The 26,259-nt window shown below is 40.7% G+C and overlaps 1 protein-coding gene across 3 annotated transcripts in view; it reads right to left on the bottom strand.

The window, feature by feature from the left end:
- The window catches only part of Hnrnpm (heterogeneous nuclear ribonucleoprotein M), a 39,519-nt gene extending 18,692 nt beyond the window's left edge, over positions 1–20,827 (bottom strand). Inside the window, exons 1-8 of one of the 3 annotated variants that reach the window (XM_021185900.3) lie at positions 20,655–20,827; positions 12,580–12,746; positions 5,405–5,457; positions 4,494–4,501; positions 4,308–4,401; positions 1,832–1,870; positions 1,679–1,714; positions 671–824 (exon numbers count right to left, since the gene is read on the bottom strand). In XM_021185900.3, the coding sequence (XP_021041559.1) occupies positions 671–824; positions 1,679–1,714; positions 1,832–1,870; positions 4,308–4,401; positions 4,494–4,501; positions 5,405–5,457; positions 12,580–12,746; positions 20,655–20,767 (664 nt within the window). In that variant the 5' untranslated portion in view covers positions 20,768–20,827. Of the gene's footprint in view, positions 1–670; positions 825–1,678; positions 1,871–4,307; positions 4,422–4,493; positions 4,502–5,404; positions 5,458–12,579; positions 12,747–20,654 lie in introns of those variants that run through there. The other 2 variants (XM_021185899.3, XM_021185897.3) reach the window with 2 other exon arrangements.
- Positions 20,828–26,259: the final 5,432 nt, after the last annotated feature.

Genomic DNA, 26,259 nt, shown 5'->3' with positions numbered 1-26,259 from the left:
AAGCAGTTATCTATGTGTTCAACAGACCAAGAGTCTTTAGTATTTCTGAAATATCATGCTTTCTCGGTAAAGCAACCAGTAATAGTCTCCTGAGTTTATTTTCTGTAGTTATGTGTGACATACTCACTGTAATTAAAAAGATGTAACCCGAGGGCAAGCCTACAGCAAGGAAAGGGATCTCTTCACAATGTCTTCTCTACAACAGAGGGTCCAGTCCATAAGGATATATTATAAAGAAATCAAAGCCTCAGTTCTACCGGGCGTGGTGGCGCACGCCTTTAATCCCAGCACTTGGGAGGTAGAGGCAGGCGAATTTCTGAGTTCGAGGCCAGCCTGGTCTACAGAGTGAGTTTCAGAATAGCCACAGCTACACAGAGAAACCCTGTCTCAAAAAAAACCCCAAAAAAACCTCAGTTCTCATAAATGGTTTATTTCCTAAACTCCTCTGAAAAGAAAAGACAATTCATAGCATGTGTCTATGATACAACCACACCTTTTATCCATCTGTGTTCTACTCCAGAAATTTTTCAGATTCCATAGTAATCTATTTACTCTAGTCACAGAGAAAGTAGTCACTTCTACCTTGTTGTTGTCATATACCTAGGTATGCTATTGCCTAACCGTGCTGGGGACACTGTTTGCCGTGAGCTGAATTCCCACAAAAGGATACATATTGCTTGCACAGCTTCAATGGACTGTTCAAAAGTCACAGTGCCTATCCCACGACTTTTCCCATCTTTATCTTCCAGAATGTCTGCTCGGACCACCACACCAGCCATACTAAATACTTCCTTCAGTTTCTTCCAGCCAACTTTATAATCCAGCTAGGTGAAAGAAGAAGGTGAAAACTTCAAGGTTTACTTCTTTGGGGAAAAAGACACACTTTTACTATATCAAGACTTGCTTTGACTGACTTTACAAGAAAATTAACTTCAGTGGAATTGTTAAATAGGACTGCAGAACTGGGCCTTAACTCTGCCATTTATTGTCTCTCTTCTTAAATGGAACAGCATAAGTCTCCTCACATTTAACAAGCTTTCCCCCTCATACTTAAAAAGTCAGCAGGATGGTGGTGGTACCTGCCTTTAATCTCAGCACTGAGAAGGCAAAGGCAGGTAGATCTCTTGAGCCAAAGGTCCACCAATGCAACACCACTGAGAAACTGTCTTGAAAATCCCAAAAAGTCACTCTCCTTTTAAGTCTTTCCCCCCTTTTAATTCGTGAACCCACTAAGTTCTAAAAGTATTTGTCCTTGCAGAGAATAAAAATATCACCATTTACTCTAGATACAAAAAAATGTGAAAATAATGACAGTCTATTCATTCTTCCCTTTACCTAAATAAACCCCAATAAGGATGCATACCCAGTTACTACCTTTGTAAACACCAGAAAATCTTAGTAAACAAGACCCTAATAGGGCTGAGGTGAATCCTGAAGCCACAAATGCAGTGGTCACAAGAGAACAAAGTAGAAGGCCTACTTAAAATGAAAACAAGCTATCTACCACAAGTCTAACTTAAATTACTCGTATAACAGTGATACAATCAATATAAAGTGTTTTGTACATTTTTCTAATTTGTTTTCATTTAATTTAAAATTAAATTAAATGCACACTATTTTCACATTATTTCCATCCCTCCCTATTTTTCTATTTTAGAGAATGTTCCCATTTACTTACATTTGCTACAAATACTGTGCTTCCAAGTCTTCCAGCCTGTAATGCATGGATAATCTCATTTGGGATGTTAGGATTATTTAGGATACTGGGTGGGATATTAATCATTCCTGGGCCACCTGGTCCCATACCCATCCCACCAGTCGTAGCCATCACCTTTTGCATTGCTCTCCTTGCATGTTCACCATCAGGATCCTGAAAAAAGCATAAAGCGTTACAGCTAGAAGTAGGTCAGAAGTAGGCTTGCAGAAACTAGTGGAACTGCTGCCTTCACCACTATAGAAGCTCTAGTCTGCTGAGGTGCAGCTCAGTGATAGAGTTTCTGCCTAGTATTCCTAAGTGCAATCCCTAGCATCAATCACTTAAACAAATAAAATAAAAAGGCTCCCAGTAAAGCACAGTAGCAGTGATGGTAAAGGTCTGTAACCTTAATTCTCAGGATTGCTAAAGCAGTTCAAGGTCAAAAGCCAGCCTACAAAGCTGAAGTAAAAAGCTTCCGGTAGGACTCTGTCACAGTCCAGTCTGACACCTCTTGATGTGTACTCTGTAAGTCTGTCTTTGGATACAACTTAGAGTGGCAGACCTTATCAAATGGCACAGTATACACCAGCCACTCCCATTATCAACACCAAAAAAGCAAACAAAAATCTGCAGACCAACAGACAGTTTGAAAGGTATTCCTCAAATTATTAACAAATAAAATAAACCACAGCAACAAGAAGAGTTCTAGGAAGAGCAACAGTTCAGAAACAAAAAGCATAAAACTAAAAATCTAAAAACAACCTTCAATTTTAACTAAAATGAACAGGTAAGGGATAAAAGGATTGGCTGACCTGAGTTAAAAATTCCAAATTGAAACAAGATCTTCATGGGCATGACTCTTACTAATTGTTACTTATGTAAAACTCATCAATGATTTTTCACAAAGTCTTAAGTCATCATTCTATAATCCCAAGTTCCCTAAATCCTTCAAGGGTACCAGTGTTGGCATTCAAGTACAGTCAATGCTGTGCATCAGTACCTGAACAGAATTATGGAAATTTGATGCTGGCATGATTATCTATCTTATTCTTATTTGTGTCTATGTGTTCATATGGAGGTGTACAGCACATCTGCGTGCACTGTGTATTTCCTGCTTGAGTGCTGGAAATCAAATGCAGATCCTCTCTGGAAAAGCAAAAAGCACTCCCAACCACTGAGCCATCTTTACAGCGTGACCCAATTCCTGAAGCCTGCCTCTTCAATTTACCATTAACATATAAGAATTGACTTATACCTGACCATGCTTTCCTCTGAGTCTCAAATATGTTGTATTCTTCCAAAAGGAAAAGGTCTATAAGAGTGACCTTACCTGCCTTTAATCTACACACTCAGGCAGGTAAGGCAGGGGGAATCCTGAGTTATAAATTAGTCTGGGATACACAGCTAAGAACTAATTTCAGATATCTTAACACTGTTCCCCAAACACACACACAGTCAAGGAGGCAAATAATATTTGGCAGTTAATAAAATATCCTTCTACCCAACACTCGGGAGGCAGAGGCAGACGGATTTTTGAGTTCGAGGCCAGCCTGGTCTACAAAGTGAGTTCCAGGACAGCCAGAGCTACACAGAGAAACCCTGTCTCGAAACAGCCCCCCCCCCCAAATCCTTCTATAGGAAAAAAAAAAAAAAAAAAAGTACAGTGGCAATCTTGTAGGCAAAAAGCCCTGGGTTCAATCTTTGCTACCACCACCACAAAAACAAAACAATGAAACAAATAAAAAACCCCATGGTTTGGATTTAATAAAGATGAATACATTCATTTTATAAAATTCAAAGAGGGATAAGATGGCTCAGCAGGTAAATAAATAAGCATTAATACCCGAGCTCAGATCCTCAGTCACCCAAGGGAAAATAAAAAAGCTGGGTTGAGGGGCACACTTGTAATTCTAGGAAGGGAATGGGAAAGCAGTCCACTGGCCTGCCAGTCTAGCTTCAACAGTGAGGCCAAGTTTAGTGAAAGCACCTATCTCAAAATCTAAAGTAGAGAGATTGAGAAAGAAAAACATTCACTACTAGCATGGCCACCTGTACACACATGTGTACACATAGGTACATACTACATACACAAAAATAAAGAGGCAGGTGTTCAGTGACACATCACTGCAATCATAACACTTAGGAAGCTGAGACCACCAGAAACAACAACAACAAAACAGATGGGCAACAAAAGAGAATAGTGTTCCAATTCTAAAATCCAGAGGCTCAGGTTTTGTATTTCTGAGACACATGGATTGAAGAGTGGTCAGCTCAGGTTACTCAGGATCTGCTATTACAAAGTCACTACCTTCTATTAAAACATCAGACTAAGTGCATAGCAATTAAGAGACAAAGACAGAAAAATCACGGTTCAAGGTCAGTCTTGACTACAGGGCCCGCCTTAAAAGAACAAAAAAACCAAATAAACCAAAAACAGTAAGTTTGTCCACTCAGTACATTCTAGTCAAAGACCATTCTTATCCTAATCAAACAGTTAGGCCTTACTTTTCGAGTTGGGAATATCATTCAGTTTATACTGTTTGCTTAGTATGTACAAGGCCTTGGGCTCCATTACTACCACCAAGGAAAGAGTAGGAAAAAAAGAGCTCACTTCCTTGACTTTCAGTGGCCTTCCACTCAGACTATGCTTGTTTAGAACTTCAGCAGCTTTTTTCATGCTCTCCTCCATCTTGAATTCAACAACACTATAAGAAAAAGTCAAAAAAAAAAATGAATAAAACCAGTCCCACAACTTGAAAAACTCAAATGCCAGTAAGTATAAGTAAGTAATACTTACGCACATCCCTTTGAAAGAAGCCACAGACCAGTCAGATGAGCAAGGGGGAAAAAGAAAAAACAAAAAAACACAAACAGTAAATATCAATGACAGGAACAAATTAAAAGATATGATGTACGTAACAAAAGTCAAGATTTTTAAAATTAATCCTTCTAAGGGGAAGCTGACAGAAGTGCATGACCTAGCCTTCCTCGTAAAAAGCTGGGCTCCTTATCTCCTCTTCCTACACATTACCGCACTGCACTAAAGCTCCTGAGCAGACCTAAATCAGGTTCTCCAAGAAATCACACAAACTTTTGATCTGCTTCCCTCTATACTCAATCAATCCTTACCATACTCCTACTAAATAAATCCATCCTTTCCATAAACTAAAATCCTCCTTTTGATTATTCTAAGCCATTCTATTACACAACAGAAAATAGTTTATGTTCTCATTAAACTAGGCCAAGTTTGAACATTCAGGTTTGTAAGGTGTGCTTTACAATTTACTGGCACAGAGGCTACTTTTCAGAATCTTTGGTTCACACAACTTTCAAATCAGCAAACAACCAAGAGTAACATTTTCTAGACAAGAACACACTTTTACTTTAATTATACCACCACTAAAATTCCATGCATAATTCACACACAGCCAATTCCTGTTAAACAAAGAGACAATGCTGCTATTGGTCCCCAGTTATCCAAATTGGGCATCCAAACAGAATACCAGAAAGCTCTTTGGCCAGCCATTTGGAAAAGCGGGACTCCTGTTTGCAAGCCCCCTCCCACCCTACTGGAATGTTGGCAAAATCAAACATGGCTACAGTAACATGAGCACTCACTGCCTTCCTGATTTCATTCGAGTCCACGCCACCATACAGTTACATTTGTCATGTAGTAAATCCACAGAAGAAATTCTCTCAGACACTTACCCTTGACTTTCCTTCAGCGTCCATTAAGAGCTCCACGTATGTTACCTCACCAACTACAAATCAGTTTCCAGACGACACATAAACCAAGGGAGAAAAGCCAAGAAAACAATGGGAATTTAGAACAATCATCAGCAACCTTGTATGGAGCCTCTGCCTTATAAGAAAGCCCAGAAACACTCCATATTCTCTAAACCACCAAACTAGGCATTACAGGTGTGCAGTAAAATAGGTAAAAACTCATTAACAATATGTCCTTGATTTTCCTCCCACCACAAGCACACTACTTCCACTGATTTCCGATTTCCATTATCAATTTCCCTGTCTGTAATGCTCACTCATGACTAGAGGCAATCCAAATCTACAGGAAAGAATTCTGCAAGATTCACTTTCAAGGGAAGGAAGAAAAGATGTTTTTGCAGATATACTCTTACTGGTGAAGTCAAGATAAACAGCACACACATTACAATGCCACTGAACTGAGCTCATAAGTCACAAATACAAGAATGTGCCTATACATAAACCAAAAGGCATATAGACACAACTTCAGGGCCAGCTTTGTGTGTACAAACTGTGTAACAGGTCAGGTTTTTTAGCCTGAACCATGTTCTTGAAATTTCTAGTGTTAACAAGCAGCCTCTCATTTTATACTGGGCTCCTCAAATTCTATAGCTATATTTTGCATACAGTTCAAGACACCATGGTTTGGAAGAAGAATATTGGCTATTCAATTGTTAAATCAGAATAGCATCAGGCTTTGATTCTTTCCAGTTTTAAAAATCCCTGTCAGAGGGTAAAAATTCAAGTTTGGGGTCCAGTTGGCAACAAGCCAGTTAAACAGTACAATGAGTCTAAGCTACATGCAATGGAAAAAATAGCAGATTTTCAAAATTTCTGCAGATTTTCCTCAAGGTTTGGATTGCCAATTCATGACCACCAGAACCAGATGTTAGAATCATCTAGACAACCACCAAAATGGCTGCTGAACTTGAAGATGGCTCAAAGCATTAACTTGTAGAAAACAACATCTAAATCCATTTTCCAAAGTTTAAAAAAGAGAGATGGAGGAATTCTTAGGAATCAATCACTCCTTCCTTAGAAGGATGATTAAAGTCTTCAACTCACTTAGGTTTAGCAGTGCCTAGGTAAACATGACCCATTAATGGCCTTGATTGGTCTTCCCTGCTTACAACTCCTTTGTTCAAAGGACATTAGAATTAGAATGTTTCAAATACAGAAAGATTCAAATGGATAACAAAATATAATTATTTCACAAACACTTGTGAACATGTTAAGGGTGCATTTATTAATGGAGTTGAGTTGTACAGTGAGTGGTTGAAGGCCAAGTATTCCATGTTTAAACTTTATAGCCTCATCCTCCTAGTCCTTTCCTGAAATGTTACAAAACTGGTACTTTGCACAAAACAAAGAGAATCAGTGCAAAGGGGGTGTGGGGAGGAAATAGAAGGGGCCATTACATTTGACTTTGAGTACATACTTTATGGAGGCAAACAAACAAACAAACAAAAAAAACCTGATCATAGCCAAGTGACAGTTGTACAGGTTGGCTTTATGTTACCCTTTCAATAATTAAAACAGTTCCATAACTCCATGACCACTTCTAACGCCATTTTAAAAAGCCATTTATTTCAACAGCAGCAGCCATTCAATGACCAACAGCTCTTATCTCCACTGATGAAAATGCCTAGTGTCAAACCAGTGAAGAAATTCCAAGTTTAATTTCCTACCAGCTGTGACTACTGCCCTTAAATAAAAGAATCACTATATCAACCTCAAGACAACTTTTAAGTTTGTCAGAATCCAAGGACTATTGCATTTGAAATTTCTAGTTTGTGTCCAAAGACACTTTATCCAAAACAATGTTAATTGCAACCTAGAAAACAACAAGTCCAAAACAAACTTTTTCCACAATCATAACCATTTAACAATATACCAAGTTAAGAAAATTGCAGCTTTTCCCACTTGACATTCTAGTAATGACACACCTCCAGCTTCAATTCTGTGCACTAAAAATTTGATTTAAAAATGATATCCCTCTTAGAAATATTTTCTGTGGCCCAGAAATAAGTATTTCTATACTGAGGTACAATCAGCATAATCATACACGACACAAGTTTGGAACATTCCAATCTTGATACCCTGAAAGACTTCATCTGGTTATTTTTAGGGAATCTGCCAACTGTTTGTAATTCATATCTACAGAGGAAGATAATGATGAAAGCTTTAAAAGTTTTTTGTTTTTTTAAAAAGATTTAATTACTTATTATAGGATTACACTGTAGCTGTCTTCAGACACTCCAGAAGAGGGAGTCAGATCTCATTACGGATGGTTGTGCGCCACCATGCGGTTGCTGGGATTTGAACTCAGGACCTTTGGAAGAGCAGTCAGTGCTCTTAACCACTGAGCCATCTCTCCAGCCCCCACGAAAGCTTTAAAAAGGCTGTTTCATTTTTTGTACTAGTATGCAGTCAGGAGGTAAATTAAATGACAACAGCAGCCACACAAGTGGAACCCTTAGTTAATGAAACGCTACAGCTCCTTGATCACCAACCTGGATTCCACAGCCTCCCAAGAGTAGACTTCTAAGACAAGTCTACTGTACCTTTAAATTTCAACGTATCTAAATACAAGAAGAAACTGAGAAAGAAGTAAAAGAATAAAGAAACGAAAGCTTTACTGAAGAGAATACGGATGTGTGCTTGTGTGCTAGGGATTGAACTTAGGATCTTTCTTTCATCTTTTTTTGGAATCCTTGTATTTGTATATACATGTACATAGTCGTATGAGATGGGGTGTGTGTTCCATGACACCACTGTAGAGGTCAGTGGACAACCTTAGGTATATCAGTCGGTGCCTCCCCACATTGATTAAGGCACTCTCATTTTTGCCTCTGCACACACCAGTGTAGCTGGCTTGTGAGCCTCTGAGGAGTCTGCCACAATCTCCTTGTAGGACCAGTAAGATTACTGTACTGTTATGGGGAATTCAAGCTAGACTTTATGCATGTACAGCAAACACCTTTACCTACAGAACAAGTCCATGTTTTTAAGACAAAGTCTCATTCATGTAGCTCAGACTTGCCTCTAAATGCCCAATCCTTCTGTGTTCACCTCCCACATGCTGGAGAGTACATGGGTGTGCTACCATACCTGGATACTATTTTTTTTAAAGGGAATATGTACATGAAAGAAAGCAGGACACACTGTTGAACATGCTTTTTTGTATCATAATGGTCAATACTAAGTCAACCTAAGGGAAAATTGCATAGTCCAGAAAGTTTCTCTATAAAGACAACTTCAGTTGGGAGCATGCCTTTAGCCCCTTGGAGGGAGGTGGCTCTCAAGGTCTCTCTGGTCTAATATAGTGAAGCCCTGTCTCAAAAGAAGAAGAAGAAAAAAAAAAAAAAGACAACTTCAAATATGGCAAACTACTCTATACAAGGAGCTGACTTATAGACAGATCAGAAAGCAACTGACTAAGCCAAATTCAGACTTATAGAGGGTAAGAAAACTTTCTACTACAGAGACCACATAAGAAAGCTTCACAGGCTGTACTGCTGGGGCTCAACAGCAGTACTTAAACATCTGAGTGCTTTTTTGCATAGCAGGTCTTGCAAAATAACAGCTCGATTTAAAACAGGAAAGTATGAAGAATAGACTGGATAGGAACTTCATTTAAATTGAAAGCAGTTTTGTCTCATTTACCACAATGCACATTGCAAACAGGAGAGGTTTTCTATTGGGCTACACCTGCCCTCTGGGCCTCAGTTTTCTGTCAGCAGCAATCTGAAATTTACTCAAAGTTATGATCATTAAATAAGAGTGGAAGGATTAAAGGCTTAAAGAAATCTTTGGTTATACAAAGTAAACTGACCGCTGCTAAACTAGGATTTGAAAGTAAACTGTATCACTGACTTTTCTTTCTTCCTCAAACTGGGCAAGTATTTATTCACCAGTACTGCTAAGTCCTGCCTGAGTGGCAGCTGCCCCTCAGAAATAAGAAGCTCAGAACCCAACTTTCTTCATTCAGAGAATTTTAAGGTCTCTAACACATTAATATGCAAAAAAAAAAAAAACCCAAAACACAGAAACAAAACAAAGCAAAAACACCCACCCACCACCACCTTTTGTTTAAAAGAAATCTTCATTTTTGGTACCCATGCCCTACAGTCAAACACTTTTAAGACAGTATCCCATTATTCTATTGTAATTTATCTGAGTAGCTGTGGATAATGAAAGTTACTTTCAAACATAGTTCTGGAACCTCTAATTTAAATTCATATAAAAGTGGTTCCATTTTTTTTTTTTCAATCAGGGAACTCTCTTGCACCACAACCATTGCCTCCATTAAAAAGAATGCTTAAGTTGTGAAAGTCATCTGTCACCCTAGCACTTGGAAGATGACTAAGGCAGGAGGGATCAAGAAGCAAACCTTAGACGAGCCCGTCTCCAAAAAAAAATTTAAAAATAAAAATAAATAAAAACCTTCACTTTGTTCCTTTGGAACACCTTGGAGCAAGGAGCAGGTATTCATTCAAGCAAACAGTAAAGTCCACAAATAGTATCTTAATCTAGGCCCTACACTAACAGGATTTGAACAAAACAGCAACATGGCTCATAGGAAAATAATGCTTTCCATGCATCTTGTCTTCAAAATAGGTAACACTCTGATGTCACCATTAACACCACCAAGCAAATTTTGCATCATTATAGATGATTCTAAAGTGCTAAAATTAAACACAAAATATACACTTGATATCAGAGAAAGGGAAGATCAGAAAAGGAGAAAAGGGTACATGAGATGCTATTACCAGCATTGTTGCTCCTCCTGTCTTGTTCTGAGAGGCTACAACTAAAGACACTGTTGCAATGGTCGAAACGGGAGGTAAAGACAACTAATCCTAGCTCTTATTCGAGAAGGACATAGTTTTATCAGGGTAAGCTGCAGACTGAGAAAACTGCTTTGATTGTATCAGTCTAATCTCTATTATCGTTTAGTTATGGTTACTATGAAACAAATCCTTTTAGGATGTAAGCACCTCTATCTGCCACTTAAGCTTTTCAAAAACTTAGGGCTTTCAGACAACACATTATGCACTCTGGAGGCAGATGCAGCTGGATCTCTATGACTACCCTGGTCCATATAATGAGCTCCAGGATATCCGGCTACAAAGTGAAACCTTGTCTTGGGGGGAAGGGAGGGGAGGGGGAAGTAGACAAAGGAAAGACAACAGGTTTAAAAAAAAAAAAATCAAACAAGGACATTTTAAACCATACAATATATAAATCAATATGTAAATGTCTACACTTCACTGAATCTCAACACTACTATAGAAAAATTAAACTTTCTCTTATGAATCATTTTATTCCCAAGCTAATACTGCTAATTTCTTTTATACAGCAGATTAGATTGTACTGGGGAGCTCTAAACAAGAACATTTTAATGTTCAATTAAAAACAAGATTTACTGCACACCTGTAATTCTGAGTAACACCATCAAAAGTACACTGAGAGGGAGAAGCACCCACATCCATGGCAGTATGCCAGGGGAATATGAGAACCAGTTTGTAAGGATCTAAATAAATCACCAGGCTGGCTCCACACTTAATACAGGACAAAATAGTACATTGAGGTGAACTGCTTCTACATCCAGAAACATCATGGCTGCTACTTTATGGCTTCCAAAACTTAATTACTGAATGGTAAAGCAGTAAAAATGTCACCTACTTTATCATGTCCCAAAACTGGTTCACACACTCCTAAAATTGAAAAGTTTAGCCTGCAATCTCTTACAAAACTCTAGCAATTTCATTTTCAAAGCCACATTCCTGGTTCTTGGAACTACTATACCTTATTGTCAATGGAGATAGCAATTCAGTGGTTCAACCAAATCACAAAAGAACACAAATTTGAGGTTTATTCCAAAAACTAATTTGAATGAGATCCAACTGTACTGTACAGAAATTCTAAATTATAATACATTATAGCAGCAGTGCCATAGAACCAAGAACACTGTATCTGGGATGCCACATGACACTCCCTTCAGACAAAAGAAACTTCCCTCTTGCTCTAGGAGAATTGGCAGGAATGATTTGGCTGATCAAGGCAAGAGACAAACCTCACATGGGAGCAGCACATGTGACTGAAGTTCACAGTGCCTAGTGCTTCTGGCATGTCACGGTCAAGTTAGTGACAGAATAATGACCCGTTTCAAAACTCAATGCTGGGGCACCAGTACACACACCAAAAGGGCCATCCAAGTGGTACCCCTGTCACTAAGAATTAGCCATTCAACAAATCAAGCTCAAACTTCTCTTCATTATGAATGCTTCCCAAAAAACCAATTCCTTTCAGTCCTTCAAAGAAACTCCATTAAGGGTGATTTGATCTTATGTTCCCTTGGAGGAGAGGAGCTGCTCAAGGCACCCTACCTTATCTAAACCAGGACCCAGCAATCTCTTCAGTTCCGAGAGCCACCAACAGGATAAGAATCATGAAGGAAAGGAGGACAAAAGCAAACACAGTACAGGAGAGGGCGACGCTTCAGCGTGCAGAGATACTTGTTCATTTGCCCTGTCTTAGCCCAAAATTTGGATGCCTGGGCTGGGACACCATAAGGCACCACATGCACAGATGACCTGAAATCTCCCATTGCCAATCTCTGACTTCAGAGGAGAGTTCATAGTTCAAACAGAAAATCCCGTTGCAGAGTTTAGAATCTGAACAGCATACATTCTAGGCACTAAATTTTGATCCCAGGAGGATACCCACAAAATTTAAAACTATCTCCTAACCAGACTTTTAAAAAACTTAAAAAATTAAACACACACACACACACACACACCCCAAAACAACAAATTAATGTGAAGAATTTGATACATTTCCTTAATATAAAAACTCCCTTCACTAACTGGCGTCCCAATAACCATATTAAGCCAGTAAAATCATTTGTAGGGCAACGGACCATATAAATCACCCTATTTAACACATGGGCATGATCACATAAAAGGGATGGGGGTGGATTGAGGGATAGTGCTAAACCTGAACAGAACACATGCTCTTCCTAGAGCAGCTTCCACTGACAAAAACCCAGAAGATAGCCACAGAGAAGATGACACATTGACCTTCTTACCCTACTTCACCACCAGTACCATTACCTTTTTCTTTAACCAGGTCTTTAAGTGACTGCCATTTCACATCAAAAGGTATATTTGTAATGAAGGCTCTGTATCTTTTAGTTGGGTTGGCATATGGCTCAAAGCGATTGCCTCCTCTTTTTATGTTTTTCTCCTTCCTCTTCTCATTCTGAGTAGGTCGTTCTTCACTGAATTCAAGAGAAAAAAAGTTCCTCAGTTAATACAAGGAAAAGACACTATCTGTCTGTACCAGATATATAATCCTACACAGTTATATATGACATGGTCAGTGCTGGTTTTGATTTGGAATCCTGCAAATGAAGTTCTGCAAAGCAGATATCTGCAATTAGGCATTCCCTGAAACCTACCCTACTCCCGCAATGGGCACAGTGGCACATGCCTGTCTTCCTAACTCCTAGAAAAAGGAGGCAGAGTCAGCCTCAGTTATGTGAGAATAAAACTTACCTACCTATCATCAACAGATGCTCAAGAGAAGAGCACCTTCTTAACTAAGGAAAGGTCCTTTACACTGACTAACACAGGAATATGGGAGTGATACAATTCTCCAGGCACGGGGGTGGGGGGTGGGGGTGAGCCGGCTGCGGATCTGTCACCTAAGTTTACCAAATACAACACTATCTGCCAAAACATCTTTCAATGTTTCTTGGCAGACAACATGTCTAAAGTTCGTAAATTATACATCAATCTTCTTGTCACCATCTACCAGAGAACTGTGGATAGAAACATTTAAATATAACTCAGACATTTTTCTCAGACATTCAAATGCAGATTATGTAACAGGTATTATCCCACAAAGTGCATCGTAACATACCCAATGCTATTTTTTTTCACTTGTCACAAGACCACTGAATATTTTCTTCTCAAATCCTTATATGCAATTTAAAAAAAAGTTACTTTATTCTGTGCATAGTATTTTTTTGTACTACATGCTTGTCTGGTGTCCAAGGAGGGCAGAAGAGGGTGTCAAATCCCTCTGAAACTGGAATTACTGACAGATCTGAGGTGTCACATTTGATTGAACTTGGGTCCTCTTAACCGAGTCATTTCACTAGATCAATACATAACATTTAATTCTGAAAGTCCCTCTTTTAAGCAAATAATACAAAATGTACTCATAGAAACTTTTGTTGTTGTTGTTGTTTGAGACAAGGTCTCACAATGCAGCCTTGTATGGCCTGCAACTGATTTATGTAACCAGGTTGGATTTGAACTCTGCCTCTTGAGTGCTGAATTATAAACAGTTTGTGTATGTATGTGTTTTGAGTATTCATGCTGTTCAGAATGCATGTGGTAGTAAGGAAACAACTATTGGGAGTCAGTTCCTACTTCCACCATGTTTGCCCTGCCTGCACCTTAAACCACTGTGTCCTTAACCGCTGACTCTTTGTAGGCATCTTTATCATAAATACTCCAAATCTGGAAAGTATTAAACATTAGACTGAAGTACCTGAAGCAAATTTTAAAATGACAATACATGATTATCTGAATCTATAAGACCTTTTGGCTGTTTTTATGAAAATAAAAGTAGTATTGAAAAAATTTAAAATTCAGCTGGGCAATGGTGACTTATGCTTTCAATCCTAATAGAAGCAGGCAGATCTGAGTTGGAGGCCAAGTTGGTCCAGAGAGGAGTTCCAGGGTCCAGTATATTGGTTTCACTTTCTCTATTAACTTTCGGTTCTGTGGTTTTGTTTTTGCATGTGCTTAATTTGCAATCCATAGTCTTTGGTAAGATGCTGACAAATCTTTGTCCTTTTCCCCCTTAAAGACAAGGGGGAAATTCCCTTGTAATTAGTCTATTACTTTATTCTGAATTTCACTAACATATTTTAGATTCAGGCACTTTAGCACATTCAGCTCAATGTAGCCTTAAACTTTAGCCAAGGATGATGAACTCCTGCCTCTACCCATCTAGTGTTGAGGTTACAGACTCATACCACTACACCTAGCTCTTCTGACCTTTTTTTTAAGATTAATTTATTTATTTGATATGAATACACTGTAGCTGTCCCCAGACACACACCAGAAGAGGGTATCGGATCCCATTACAGATGGCTGTGAGCCACCATATGGCTACTGGGAATTGAACTCAGGACCTCTGGAAGAGCAGTACGTGCTCTTAACCGCTGAGTCAACTCTCCAGCCCTCTTCTGACCATTTTTAAACACCATGTTATTGGGCTGGCACATCAGGTAAAAGTAAAAACATTTGGCACCAGGCCCAATAACCCAAGTGTAGTCCTTGGAATCTACATGGTAGAAAGAAGCTGTCCTCTGACCAACCTACCTACCTACCTACCACACACACCTCATTTGTAATTAGTCTATTACTTTATTCTGAATTTCACTAACATATTTTAGATACAGGCACTTTAGCCAGACACATGGTTCACTTTTAAAAGAAATCGTCTTTGCATGTTTTTCACTGTCTGGGGATGAGAGTTGTTATTGTTTGGCAGTCAGTCCTGAGGATTGAATCAGGGTTTTGCACACCTTAGGCAATGCTTTACCACCAAGCTCTATCCTCAGCTCTTTATTTTTAGATTGGAACTGGCAATCTCACTGCCTCGGTCTCCTAGGATGATATTCTTGTTATCCTATGTTCTGCATTTCAGGATGCTTAGAGGCATCCTGACTCTACTTCATAGGAACAGTAACAACCCAACCCCCAGTTAAGGTTCCCAAAGGAAAGGAAGGTAATCCACTGAGAATCAATGGCGTACACCTAGGGGGACTTAACACACACCTGGGGGAACTTATCAAAAACATCTGGAGTAACAAGGAAAAGTCTTTAAAAATGTTACAAAGTGGGGTTAAGAAGAATTAGAGCACTTATCTGGAAGAAACGTTGATAATATATAGTTCTTGGCTCTACCTACTGAGTGCTGGGACTACTGGTATATACCACCCAGCCTGGGTTAAATTTATACTTTCTTTTCATGTTTTTAAACGTCCTAATACATGCCAGTAGTTTGACTTGTAACCTTAACATAAACTAACAGAACTGTAACCTTTCAAAGAAACAGCAGACACAACAGGTAGCTCTAAGGCAGCTAATATATTTTAAATATGGCTCTCAATTCCAAACTGCCAAAGAAAATTAGATGCTTACACCCAGTAAGATAGCTACTCCAAGTTCTAATCAAGCCCAATCAAATAATCTTCTCTAATAGTCTAATACATTGCTGTATCTCATAATATACTGTTAAGAACGAAAACATGTTAGGTACTGGCAAGACATTAAATCAACTTTGTTTAATACAACTTTTGGGATTGCTTTACTAAGTTGCTTGAAAATCGACATTTATCAAGTCATTGTTCTGCCACACTTAAATTATACTACATACAAAAGGTCACACTTTATAGATTAAATGCCTTTATACTGCTCTATTTAGTATACTAAATATGCATGGTGGTACATGCTTTTAACCCCAGGACTAACCTGAGCTCCAAGCCAGCCTAGACAATAAAATGAGTTCCAGAACAGCCAGAGATACAGAGACCCTATCTCAAACAAAACAACAAAAACAGAAAACAAACAAAACCCCACTGTCATCCTAACATCTCTTATGTCTTCATGACACCCCCATACCTAATTCCTACTCATACTATTTCTGGAATTTCTCAATATATGGAAAAATCTCAATACCCTGAAATTCTGATCACATCTTCTGGGACAAAAATACATCTTCCCTCTTGAAAATAACCTTTTACATAAAGTTTTTTTTTCCCCCTAACAGAAGGCCTTTAAATTGTGAGCTTAATGGAACACTATTCTAGGTACAGATTCTTCCCCTATCGAAACATATAATCAGGTCCATTTCCAGTGTAACTCTATAGCCTGTATCCATAGTAGCACACAGGCTTGCTGTGAGAACCAAAGAATTAGTCAAGAAGTATGGTAGTACATACTCATATTCTCAGAATTTAGGAATAAGGGGCAGGGGGAGTATGGTAAATTAAAAGACCAATCTACTGTGCTGTTTCAGATCAACCAAAGATACATAAGAGCTTGCCTTAACAACAAACAAAAACAAAAACAGTAGGATTATGATGGCTCTCTGTGAATTCCAGGACAGCCAGGACTACATAGACAAAACCTGTCTTAATTCCTTCCCATCAAAAAACCCCCAAAATAAAAGTGCAACATTATTTTTCTTTGTTAATAAACATCTGCCAGGCATAGTAGAGAACACCTTTAATTCTAGCACTGGGAGGTGATCTCTGAGTTTAGAGCAAACCTGATCTAGTTTAAAGCAAACATGATCTACAGTGAGACCCTGCCTCAACAAATATAAATTGAGTACAAAAAAATACTAAGACAAAAAACAAGTTGGTATATGTTAAGAGCAAAATATGTAAGGACCAGTACTGTGGGTAACAAAGAGCTAGAGTCATACATCCAAGTCTGAATAATATATTCTCTCATTTTTAAGTAGAGGCTACTACTAAGTCACAAGTCTTTAAAAGAATTAGCACACAGCACACCAATAATAATTTTGAGGTGTAAAAAGGGAGACCTATTTGCTCCTAGCCTTTCTGTATTGTATTCACTTGGGAGGTTTTAAAACATTCCAACCATTGTCCATCACAGAAGAAACCTAAGCACTGAACTCACTACAAACTACCAAAGGGACAGTTCAGTTTTAACTAATACTGCAAAGCAGAGTAATATGAGAGTCCGTTTGGGAAGCCCTTGAAGAGAGAAAAAAAAGTAAAAGCAAGCTTATCTTTGCAAGCTGGTATCTGTTTCTGTAGTCATTTAAAAAAAAAAAAAATCAAAGGACAAAGTAACAGCAAAGCTCTAACAGCACACACTCAAATAATACAGAGCTTCCATTTCTAATCTTGAGCTAACAATCTAATGTGCCTCAAACGTACTTTTCACCAAGTACACAATCACTTTTAAAAAGTACAGCAAATAGAGCAGAGCATGATGGTACACATATGTATTCATAGCACTCAGGAGACAGAAGAAGCAGCAGGATTCAAGGCCAGCCTGACCTACAGAGTGAAATGCTGTCTGAAAAACCCAAACAATGGGGCTGTAGAGATGGCTCAGTGATTAAGAGCACCCATAGCTCCCAACTTCCTGTTAACTCCAGCTCCAGGTGATTTGACACCCTCTTCCTGCCTCCAAGCACTGGCACTCACCTGTGTGTATACACAGAACACTTAAAAATAAAAAGGTTTTCATTAGGTATGTAGCTCAGTGGTAGAGTTCTTGCCTAGCATGCAGGAGGTCATCAATTGATCTCTACTATCAAAAACTAAATAAATGGGCTAGAGAGATGGCTCAGTGGTTAAGAATATTGGCTGTTCTTCCAGAGGGCCTGGATTCAAGTAATAGTACCCACATGACAGCCAACAATTGTCTAAAATTCTAGTGCCAGGAGACCCAATGCCCTCTTGGCCTCCATGGGCAACTGCATGCATGCTGTGCATAGACACATAAGCAGACAAAACATGCATTCTCATATTTTTAATTAAAAAAAAAGCAAGCTAGTGAGAAGGTTCACTAGGTAATGTACATGCATACTTAACAAGCACGAAAACCTGGGTTCAATTCTTAGTCAAAAGGTGGGAAGAAAAAGACACTCTGCTTTTAAAGAGTTTGTTTCAAGAACTTTGTGATGCAAAAATAACAATTATTTTTCACCCACACTACAAAACTAAGTGCTGCCACGTTCTCAGGTATCCTCCATTAAGCCAGTCTGAGACCACTCAGGTTCTTTCCCACAAGGGCTATTTCATCTGATACTTCCTATGCACATTCTGTCTGTCAAATGACTCTGCCACAAGTTATCTATCTGAATACAGACAGTGGAAATTTAATTAAAACTGTACCATTGGACCGTGTTCTATTAAAAATGCAATCTTTCATATAGAAAGGCTCTAGCAGCATTGCATTCTATATACAGGAAATAATTTTTTGCCCCTGTGACAGGGTTTGTGTCCTGGTTGTCCTGGGCTCTGTAGACCAAGCTGGCCTTGAGCTCAGATAATCACCTGCCTCTGCCTCCCAAGTGCTGTGATTAAAGGCATGCATTACCACTGCCTGGACAGAAAATAACTTCCTTAAAGCTTTTTAAATAAGGCCCTCAGAAATCCTAGAAGGTGAACCAGACATGGTAGTACACACCTGTAATTCCAGCAACTGGGTGGTGACAGAAGCAGGGATGTTGTTCTGAATTCAAGGCCATCACAGTCTACACTGTAGACTCTACAGTTTGCCCAGGCATCTAACTCAAAAACTGAAAACAACAAAGACTAGAAGAGGGAATCTGATCCTACAAGGCATCTCTACGACAAAAGCTGAAAAAAATGAACATGAGACTAACTAAAGTACTAAGTGTAGCTCAGAGGTAAGAGTGCTTGTCTAGCATCCTCAAGACCCTGAGTTCCAAAGAGGATGGAAGGGAAAGTTAAAAATGAGCACACTCCTAAGCTAAGCCTTTCTGGTAGTAAAGAGAGGCCTCTTTCTCCTTTTAGTACTATGGGGTGAACCCCAGGACCTTGTGGATCTTGGGTAAATACTCTATTAATGGGCTATAGTCTCACACACTCATACACAACAGGCAAGTAGTTATGTAGGTTAGGCAAATCTTGAACTTGTGATGTAGCCGAATCAGCTCTGGAACTCACTCAGCCTCTCAAGTGCTGAATAACACACAAGAACCAGTTAACCAATGGTGTTTTACTTCTCCCTAACTAAGATAAAAGATATTAAATTTCCTCCAGTAACAAAATAGCCATTACTTGGTAAATGCTTCACTAACAAGTGTTTTAAGTACTCTCAACTCCCAGAGTCCTAAAACTTCCCACCTTATAAATTTGATGGAAAACAAAAATTCAGAGACATGGGCTGCTGATTTTAGAACCAAAATGTTTCTCCAGACCTCCTCAAGCTGATATATTGGTTTATCAGTATGAGGAGGGTTTCACAGGAGCAGAATCTTATGGTTTCCTCCTTGAAGAAAACTTTTTAGGGCTCAGAAAGACCACCCTGTGTTCTGATATTAGGAATCGAATCTAGGGACTTTGGAGTGCCAGGCTATTGCTATGTTTTCATCCCTCTTTTTGAGAGTCAGGGTCTAGCTCAATTTCCCAATGACTAAATGGCAACCTAGACTGAACTCACTCTGTATAGTCTGGCCACACTTTGCACTCTGGATCCTGCAGCTTCCAACTCTCCCAAAAGGCTGGGACTCATCAGGCTGTGCTAGGACACTTATATTAACAATCCAAGGTCCCTAGACAGATCTCCAAGCAGGATTCAAAAAAAGGGATGATGACGTCTGTCTATTTTAATTTCTGAAACCCCGAAACCCCGAAGTGGTGCCTCTACCCGCACACTTTAGGTCTGTTGCTAAGGATGAACACTGAGCAAGCAAAGACCATTTCTCCCATTGGTACCAACTGCACTTTAGGAAGTAGGAATATAAAGAGGGGGAAGAACTCCAGCCCAGGAGCCCGGGTCCGGGGCCATTCTGATGGAAGAAGCACTTCTTGCAGAATGAGGGTAACACCGGTCGGTGTCTCGGAACCCCGCAACAAGGGCCATGTCGACACCTTCCGGGTCGCGCCGCCGACCGTACACGTGACACCTCGCACGCGAAAGCCTCCCGCCCCTAACTTCTCAGATCTGAGAAACTGAGACAGAATACTTCCACTACTATGGATTGTATGTTGAAGGGTTGAAACTACACAGTCTTAATGGCTCAACCCTCGAGACCCCAGTGAGAGGTGCTGCGGGCCCTGATCTCCCGCAGCCCGCGCGCCATCACTGCTCTGAGAATAAAATACCAGGCCACAGGCCTGAGGCCTCGACGACGCGCTCAGACAGCCAGGAGGCTGAGGCAGCGGAGGCAAGCGCGGTCGGCAGGGGGCGATCCACGAGGCTCTCCTGGCTTCGTCGTCGTCACAGCCTTGGCCGCCCCCAACTCTCGGCAGGGAAAAGGCCTGCGCAGACGCCGCGCCGCCGTGGGAGAAGAGAAAGCGGCCCACAGACCTAACGGAGCTGCGAAGTAACCTGGCTGGAGTTAAAGAAGGATAAACTGCTGTTAGACTACTCACCCCTTCGGGCCCGGAGCTCCGTTGCCGCTCGGCACGCAGGGCGCGCCGCTCTCTTCCTCCATTTTGGGTTCTGTCGCTGCCACTTCGGCTGCCGCTTCGACCCCTGCCGCCATTTTCTCCGCGTCTGGGCTTTGTGTGAGGGAGCGGGCTCTGTCGAGCTGCGCCTGCGCGCTCACGTGACCCCGAACGACCAGTAACGCCTCCTTGTGCGGCGACCGGCTCCCGCTTCCTGCTCGCCTCGGGTCACGCCCCCTGGACGTCAGGCCACGCCTCCTCGAGTGGCAGACCTCACTTCCCCATGTCCACAGATACAGTTGGGTTGTGGGACAGGGGAGAGCTATGTGTCGCTCATTCGAACTTATAATACGAGCGCACATACTGACCTCGTCGTTCCAGCTTACTTTATATTTTCCCGTTTTGTTTTACTCATTAGCTTTCTTTTTTGAGGCAGGGTCTCACTATGTAGCCCTCCAGCCTCTCCCTACCTACCAAGTGCAGGAAATAAAGGCAAGCAACGTCCACACCTGGCTTTTTTTTTTTTTTAACAACTTCATATATGTATATCATGTATTTTGAGCTTGCTTGGGGTTTTGCTGTTGTTGAGACAGTTTCTAGCCAATACTGGCCTTGAATGTCTGAGCTGCCCGCCTACACCTCTTGAGTGCTAGAATGATGGCTAGAGGAACCAGGCTGAGTTTGTTCAGTGCTAGGAATTGAACCCAGTGATTTGAACATGCTAGCAGTCTATCAGCTTCAATCACTGACCCTATACTGTTCTTTTATCATATTCACCTACAATTGCCCTTTTATTTCCCTCATTTCCACTGCACCTTCTTTCCAACAAGTTCCTCCATGTACTTCCTTGTCTTTGTTTTATGACCTACTGAGTTGGGTTTGCTTGCAAGAGCAGATTAGAGGTTGATTTACTGGGGCAACTAAATGGGTGGTACAACACTGAGGAAAATGACACCTCTTTCCTCCAGCATCTACTACCAATAGGTCTTCAGGAAAGGGTGAAGCCTCCCAAGGCTCCCCAACCCCAACATGATGGGGTTCTATCTTGTGCAAATAACCACAACTGCTTTGACAATGGCCATGGCATGTCAAGGAGAGACCAGCTTTCCTTAAATGGAGAAAAAAATATAAAAATTATATTGGCAGGAATTCTTTTTATTGGGGGGGGAGGAATGATTGAATACAGGCTTTGAGCATGCCATGGCTGGCATGTGGGAGTTGATTTTTCTCTTTCCAGTAATCAAATTTAGGTTGTCAAACTTGGCAGCAAACATCTTTACCCACTAAGACAGAACCAACCCTGCATGCAGAATTCTTGACAGGTTAACATCAGACTAAAACTCTCCATGTAATTCAAAGCATTACCCTTTTCCCTGGCTCCTCTTTTCCCCTTCTTTCCCTCCAGTCCTCCTATTCTCTCTCTCCCTCATGGCACCTCCCTTATACCATTTCCTGGGACCCTACATTCCAAAGTTATGATGAGAAGTAGGTCCCAAGCTTGGTAGGCCAGAAGAGTGAAGGTGCTTGTGTGTTTTTATGGATATCGGTTCACCAGTCACCCAGTGCCTGATCACAGCAACTCTGTTCCCAGTCCTCTTGTTCCAGTCATGAAGCCACCCAACCTGCTCTTCCCATGGGCCAGATTCCAGCCTCGGGGTCTTTGCTTTCTGAAAAACTGACTTCCCCTTGAGTTTCCAGTCAGGGCAGCAAGATACTACCATGCATGAGCCTGTGTACTAGGCAAGATATGGGTGCAGAAAACAACAGGGAAGACCAGACTGTACCGGACCCACTGGGATGATGAGACTGCTTTTCTGAGGTTCAATTTGCTCATCTGGAAGTAGGGTTAATGAAAGACAGCAGTGGTACACACCTTTAATTCCAGCACTCGGGGGTCAGAGGAAGTGGATCTCTGTGACTTTGAGGCCAGCCTAATCTACAAAGTGAGTTCCAGGACAGACAGGGCTCACAGAGAAACCCTGTTTCAAAAACAAACAAAAAAAGACACCCAGTAAGTAAGGAAGTAAAATGCTCCCCAGAAACCACCTTTTAGGGCTGCCCTGCACATTAAACGCAGGAAAATGCCAAGAGCCCTGGGCTGTTACATAACTCAGCATGCAACAAGAGCTCAAAAGTGAGCTGGCCAGGCATGGTAGCACATCCCTGTAATCTCAGTGATCCAGAGGCAGGCACTAGAGGAGTGCCACAACTTTTGAGAACAGTCTATTGGGCCAACTAAACAAAGGAGAATGAGGAGCAATGGAAGCTGTGACTACCACAGCCATATTCTGCATCTCTCCTGAGTCTGCCAGAGGGTAGGGCACAAAGCTTAATATTGGGGCATCCCCAGCTCCTAAAGCTGTAGAACTTCAGAGAAAGGTCTTCATATGTTGAGCCTCTGTCTTCCCACCTTTAGAAATCAAGGTAATAACTGTTTCTTCCCCAGAGAAGAGGAGAGATATGAAACAAGCTCAGAGTTGGGTCTTATCCATGGTAATCCCAGATTGGTGGAGAGTATTATCATTAGTTAATGAGTATATGGGATCTGGCAAAGTGGAAATAAAAAATATGTGAAAATTGTTCTTACCTTTTTCCTTTTGGAATGGAACCAGGACTTCCCATGATAAAAATATTTTGTACCTATGATGGTTTGTATATGGTTGGCCCATGGAGTGGCACTGTTGTAGGTGTGGCCTTGTTGGAATAGATGTGGGCTTGTGGGTGTGGACTTTAATACACTTGACCTAGATGCCTGGGAGTCAGTCTTCTACTAGCTTCCTTTAGACAAAGATGTTGAACTCTCAGCTCCACCTGCACTATGCCTGTCTGGATGCTGCCATGCTCTTGCCTTAATGATAATGGACTGAATCTCTGAAGCTGTAAGATAGCCCCAATTGGATGGTGTTCTTATAAGAGTTGCCTTGCTGGGCAGTGGTTGCACATGCCTTTAATCCCAGCACTTGGGAGACAGAGGCAGGCGGATTTCTGAGTTCGAGGCCAGCCTGGTCTACAGAGTGAGTTCCAGGACAGCCAGGGCTACACAGAGAAACCCTATCTCGAAAAACCAAAAAAAAAAAAAAAAAAAAAAGATATGCAGCACCAGCACAACAGGCCCTTTGTGATTTATTTTATGTGTACAGGTGTTTTGCCTGCCTGTGTGTCTGGGTACCATGATGTATACTTGGTATCAGTGGAGACAAGTAGAGCATGTTGGATACCCTGATACTAGAGATACAGATGGTTGTGAGCCGTTAAATGGATCCTGAGAATCAAACCCAGGTCCTCTTCAATAAAAGAGCAGTCCAGTGCTCTTAACCACTGAGCCATTTCTTCAGGACACACACCCCCCCCCAACTTGGTTTACTCTTAAAGTCATTTGTTGCTGAGTATATCACTCCATGGTAGATCATTTCCCTAGACTATGTGAAGCTCAAATTCAATCCCCAGTAGCATTTTAAAAAAATATATGTATATATAAATAACATATATGTATGTAATATATATATTATATATAGTATATACATTATAAACATATATATAGAGAGAGAGAATATATGTATTGCCAGGCATGGTGATGTATACCTTTAGTAATTACAGCACTCAGAAGACAGAAGCAAGAGGATCTCTTTGAGTTCTAGCCTGCCAGGGCTACTTAGAGACTGTGTGTGTGTTTCTGTGTATGTGTGCACTAAAATTATATTAAAAACTTAATTTAACTAATGATCCTGGGAATCTAACCCAGATCTTTGTTATTCAATCACTGAACTGTATCACCAGCTAAAATCACTTTGTTTATTTGGTTGTTTTGGGGGGGGGGGGTTGGTTTGTTTTTTTTGGGTTTTTTTTTTTTTTTTTTTTTTTTTTTTGGTTTTTTCGAGACAGGGTTTCTCTGTGTAGCCCTGGCTGTCCTGGAACTCACTTTGTAGACCAAGCTGGCCTTGAACTCAGAAATACGCCTGCCTCTGCCTCCCGAGTGCTGGGATTAAAGGCGTGCACCACCACGCCCGGCTTAAAATAACTTTTAAAAAATCATTTACTGTAGCCAGAGAGCTGATTCAGTGGTTAAAAGCACTTGCTGTTCTTCTAGAAGGCAGAGGTTTTGTTTCCAGCAGCCACGTGTCAACTAAGAACCATCTGTAACTCCATCTAGCTCCAAGGTATCTCTTGGCCTCTTCTGGCTTCCTTGAGCACTGCATACACATGGCACACTCACTTATATGCAGGGAAAACAAAAACACTTTTACACAAGAATGAAATCTTTACAAAATATTTTTAAAAGATCATTCACCATAAATCCTGCCCAGGCCAGTGGCGGGGGCGGGGGCGGGGGGGAGGTTGTCAATGGATGAGAGCACTTGTGCAAACCTGATAGCCTGAGTGTGATCCCTGGGGCCCACATGAAGGTAGAAGGAGAGACTCTGCTCTACTAGTAAGGCTTCTTCTGACCTCTTCCAGCAAAATAACAACAACAATAATAATAATAATACATTTTAACATGATAAAAAAATAAGCTAACCTCATTTCTTGTTCTTTTATTTTTTTCCCTCATATATGTGCAAGTGCATGCCTGTTCATACCTGTGCATGTGCATGCAGAGGCCAGAGGCTAATGTTGGTGTCTTCACTCATCTTCTCCACCTTATACATTAAGGCAAGGTGTCTCAACTGTACTTAGAGCTTTGCCCATATGGTTAGTTTAGCTAGCCAGCTTGCTACCAGGATTTCCTAGAGGACAGAAACACATACACTACTGATCTACATAGGTGATAGAGAGGGAAATGTTCATGTTTGTGTAGCAAGCCCTCTAACTACTGATCTATATAGGTGATAGAGAGGGAAATGTTCATGTTTGTGCAGCAAGCCCTCTAACTACTGATCTATATAGGTGATAGAGAGGGAAATGTTCATGTTTGTGCAGCAAGCCCTCTAACTACTGATCTATATAGGTGATAGAGAGGGAAATGTTCATGTTTGTGTAGCAAGCCCTCTAACTACTGAGTTGTCTCCCAAGGTCCTGAATCCTAGTCTTTATTTAAAAAAAAAATACAAAAACAACAACTCTGACTTTATTTTTTCTTCAGGCTTCCACGCTGGTTAGATTTAACTGTCAACTTGACAGAATCTAGAGTCCCCTGTGAGATGAACCTCTCGGGGGGATGACTATGGGGATCATCTTGATTGTACTGATTGATATAGAAATACCCAACTTAATTATGCCTTGATTTCCCTACCATGAGGGACTGTACCTGTAGCTGTAAGCTAAAACTAAGTGCTTTCTCCCTTACATTACTTTTTTAAATTAGATATGTGCTTTATTTACATTTCAAATGTTATCCCCTTTCCTAGTTTCCTCTCCAAAAATCCCCTATCCCCTCCCCGCCTACCCCTGCTCCCCAACCCACCCACTCCTGCTTCCTGGCCTTGGCATTCCCCTCTACCGGGGCATAGGACCTTCACAGGACCAAGGGCCTCTCCTCCCATTGATGACCCACTAGACCATCCTCTGCTACATATGCAGCTGGAGCCATGAGTCCCACCATGTGTTTTCTTTGAGTGGTGGTTTAGTCCCAGGGCTAAGTTACCTTTTTTTA

This window comes from Mus caroli, unplaced genomic scaffold (genome assembly GCF_978045245.1).
Source record: "Mus caroli unplaced genomic scaffold, Mus_caroli_1 scaffold_18, whole genome shotgun sequence".
In the NCBI taxonomy this organism is placed as follows: Eukaryota; Metazoa; Chordata; class Mammalia; order Rodentia; family Muridae; genus Mus; species Mus caroli.
This window is presented reverse-complemented; position numbering and strand designations above follow the sequence as displayed.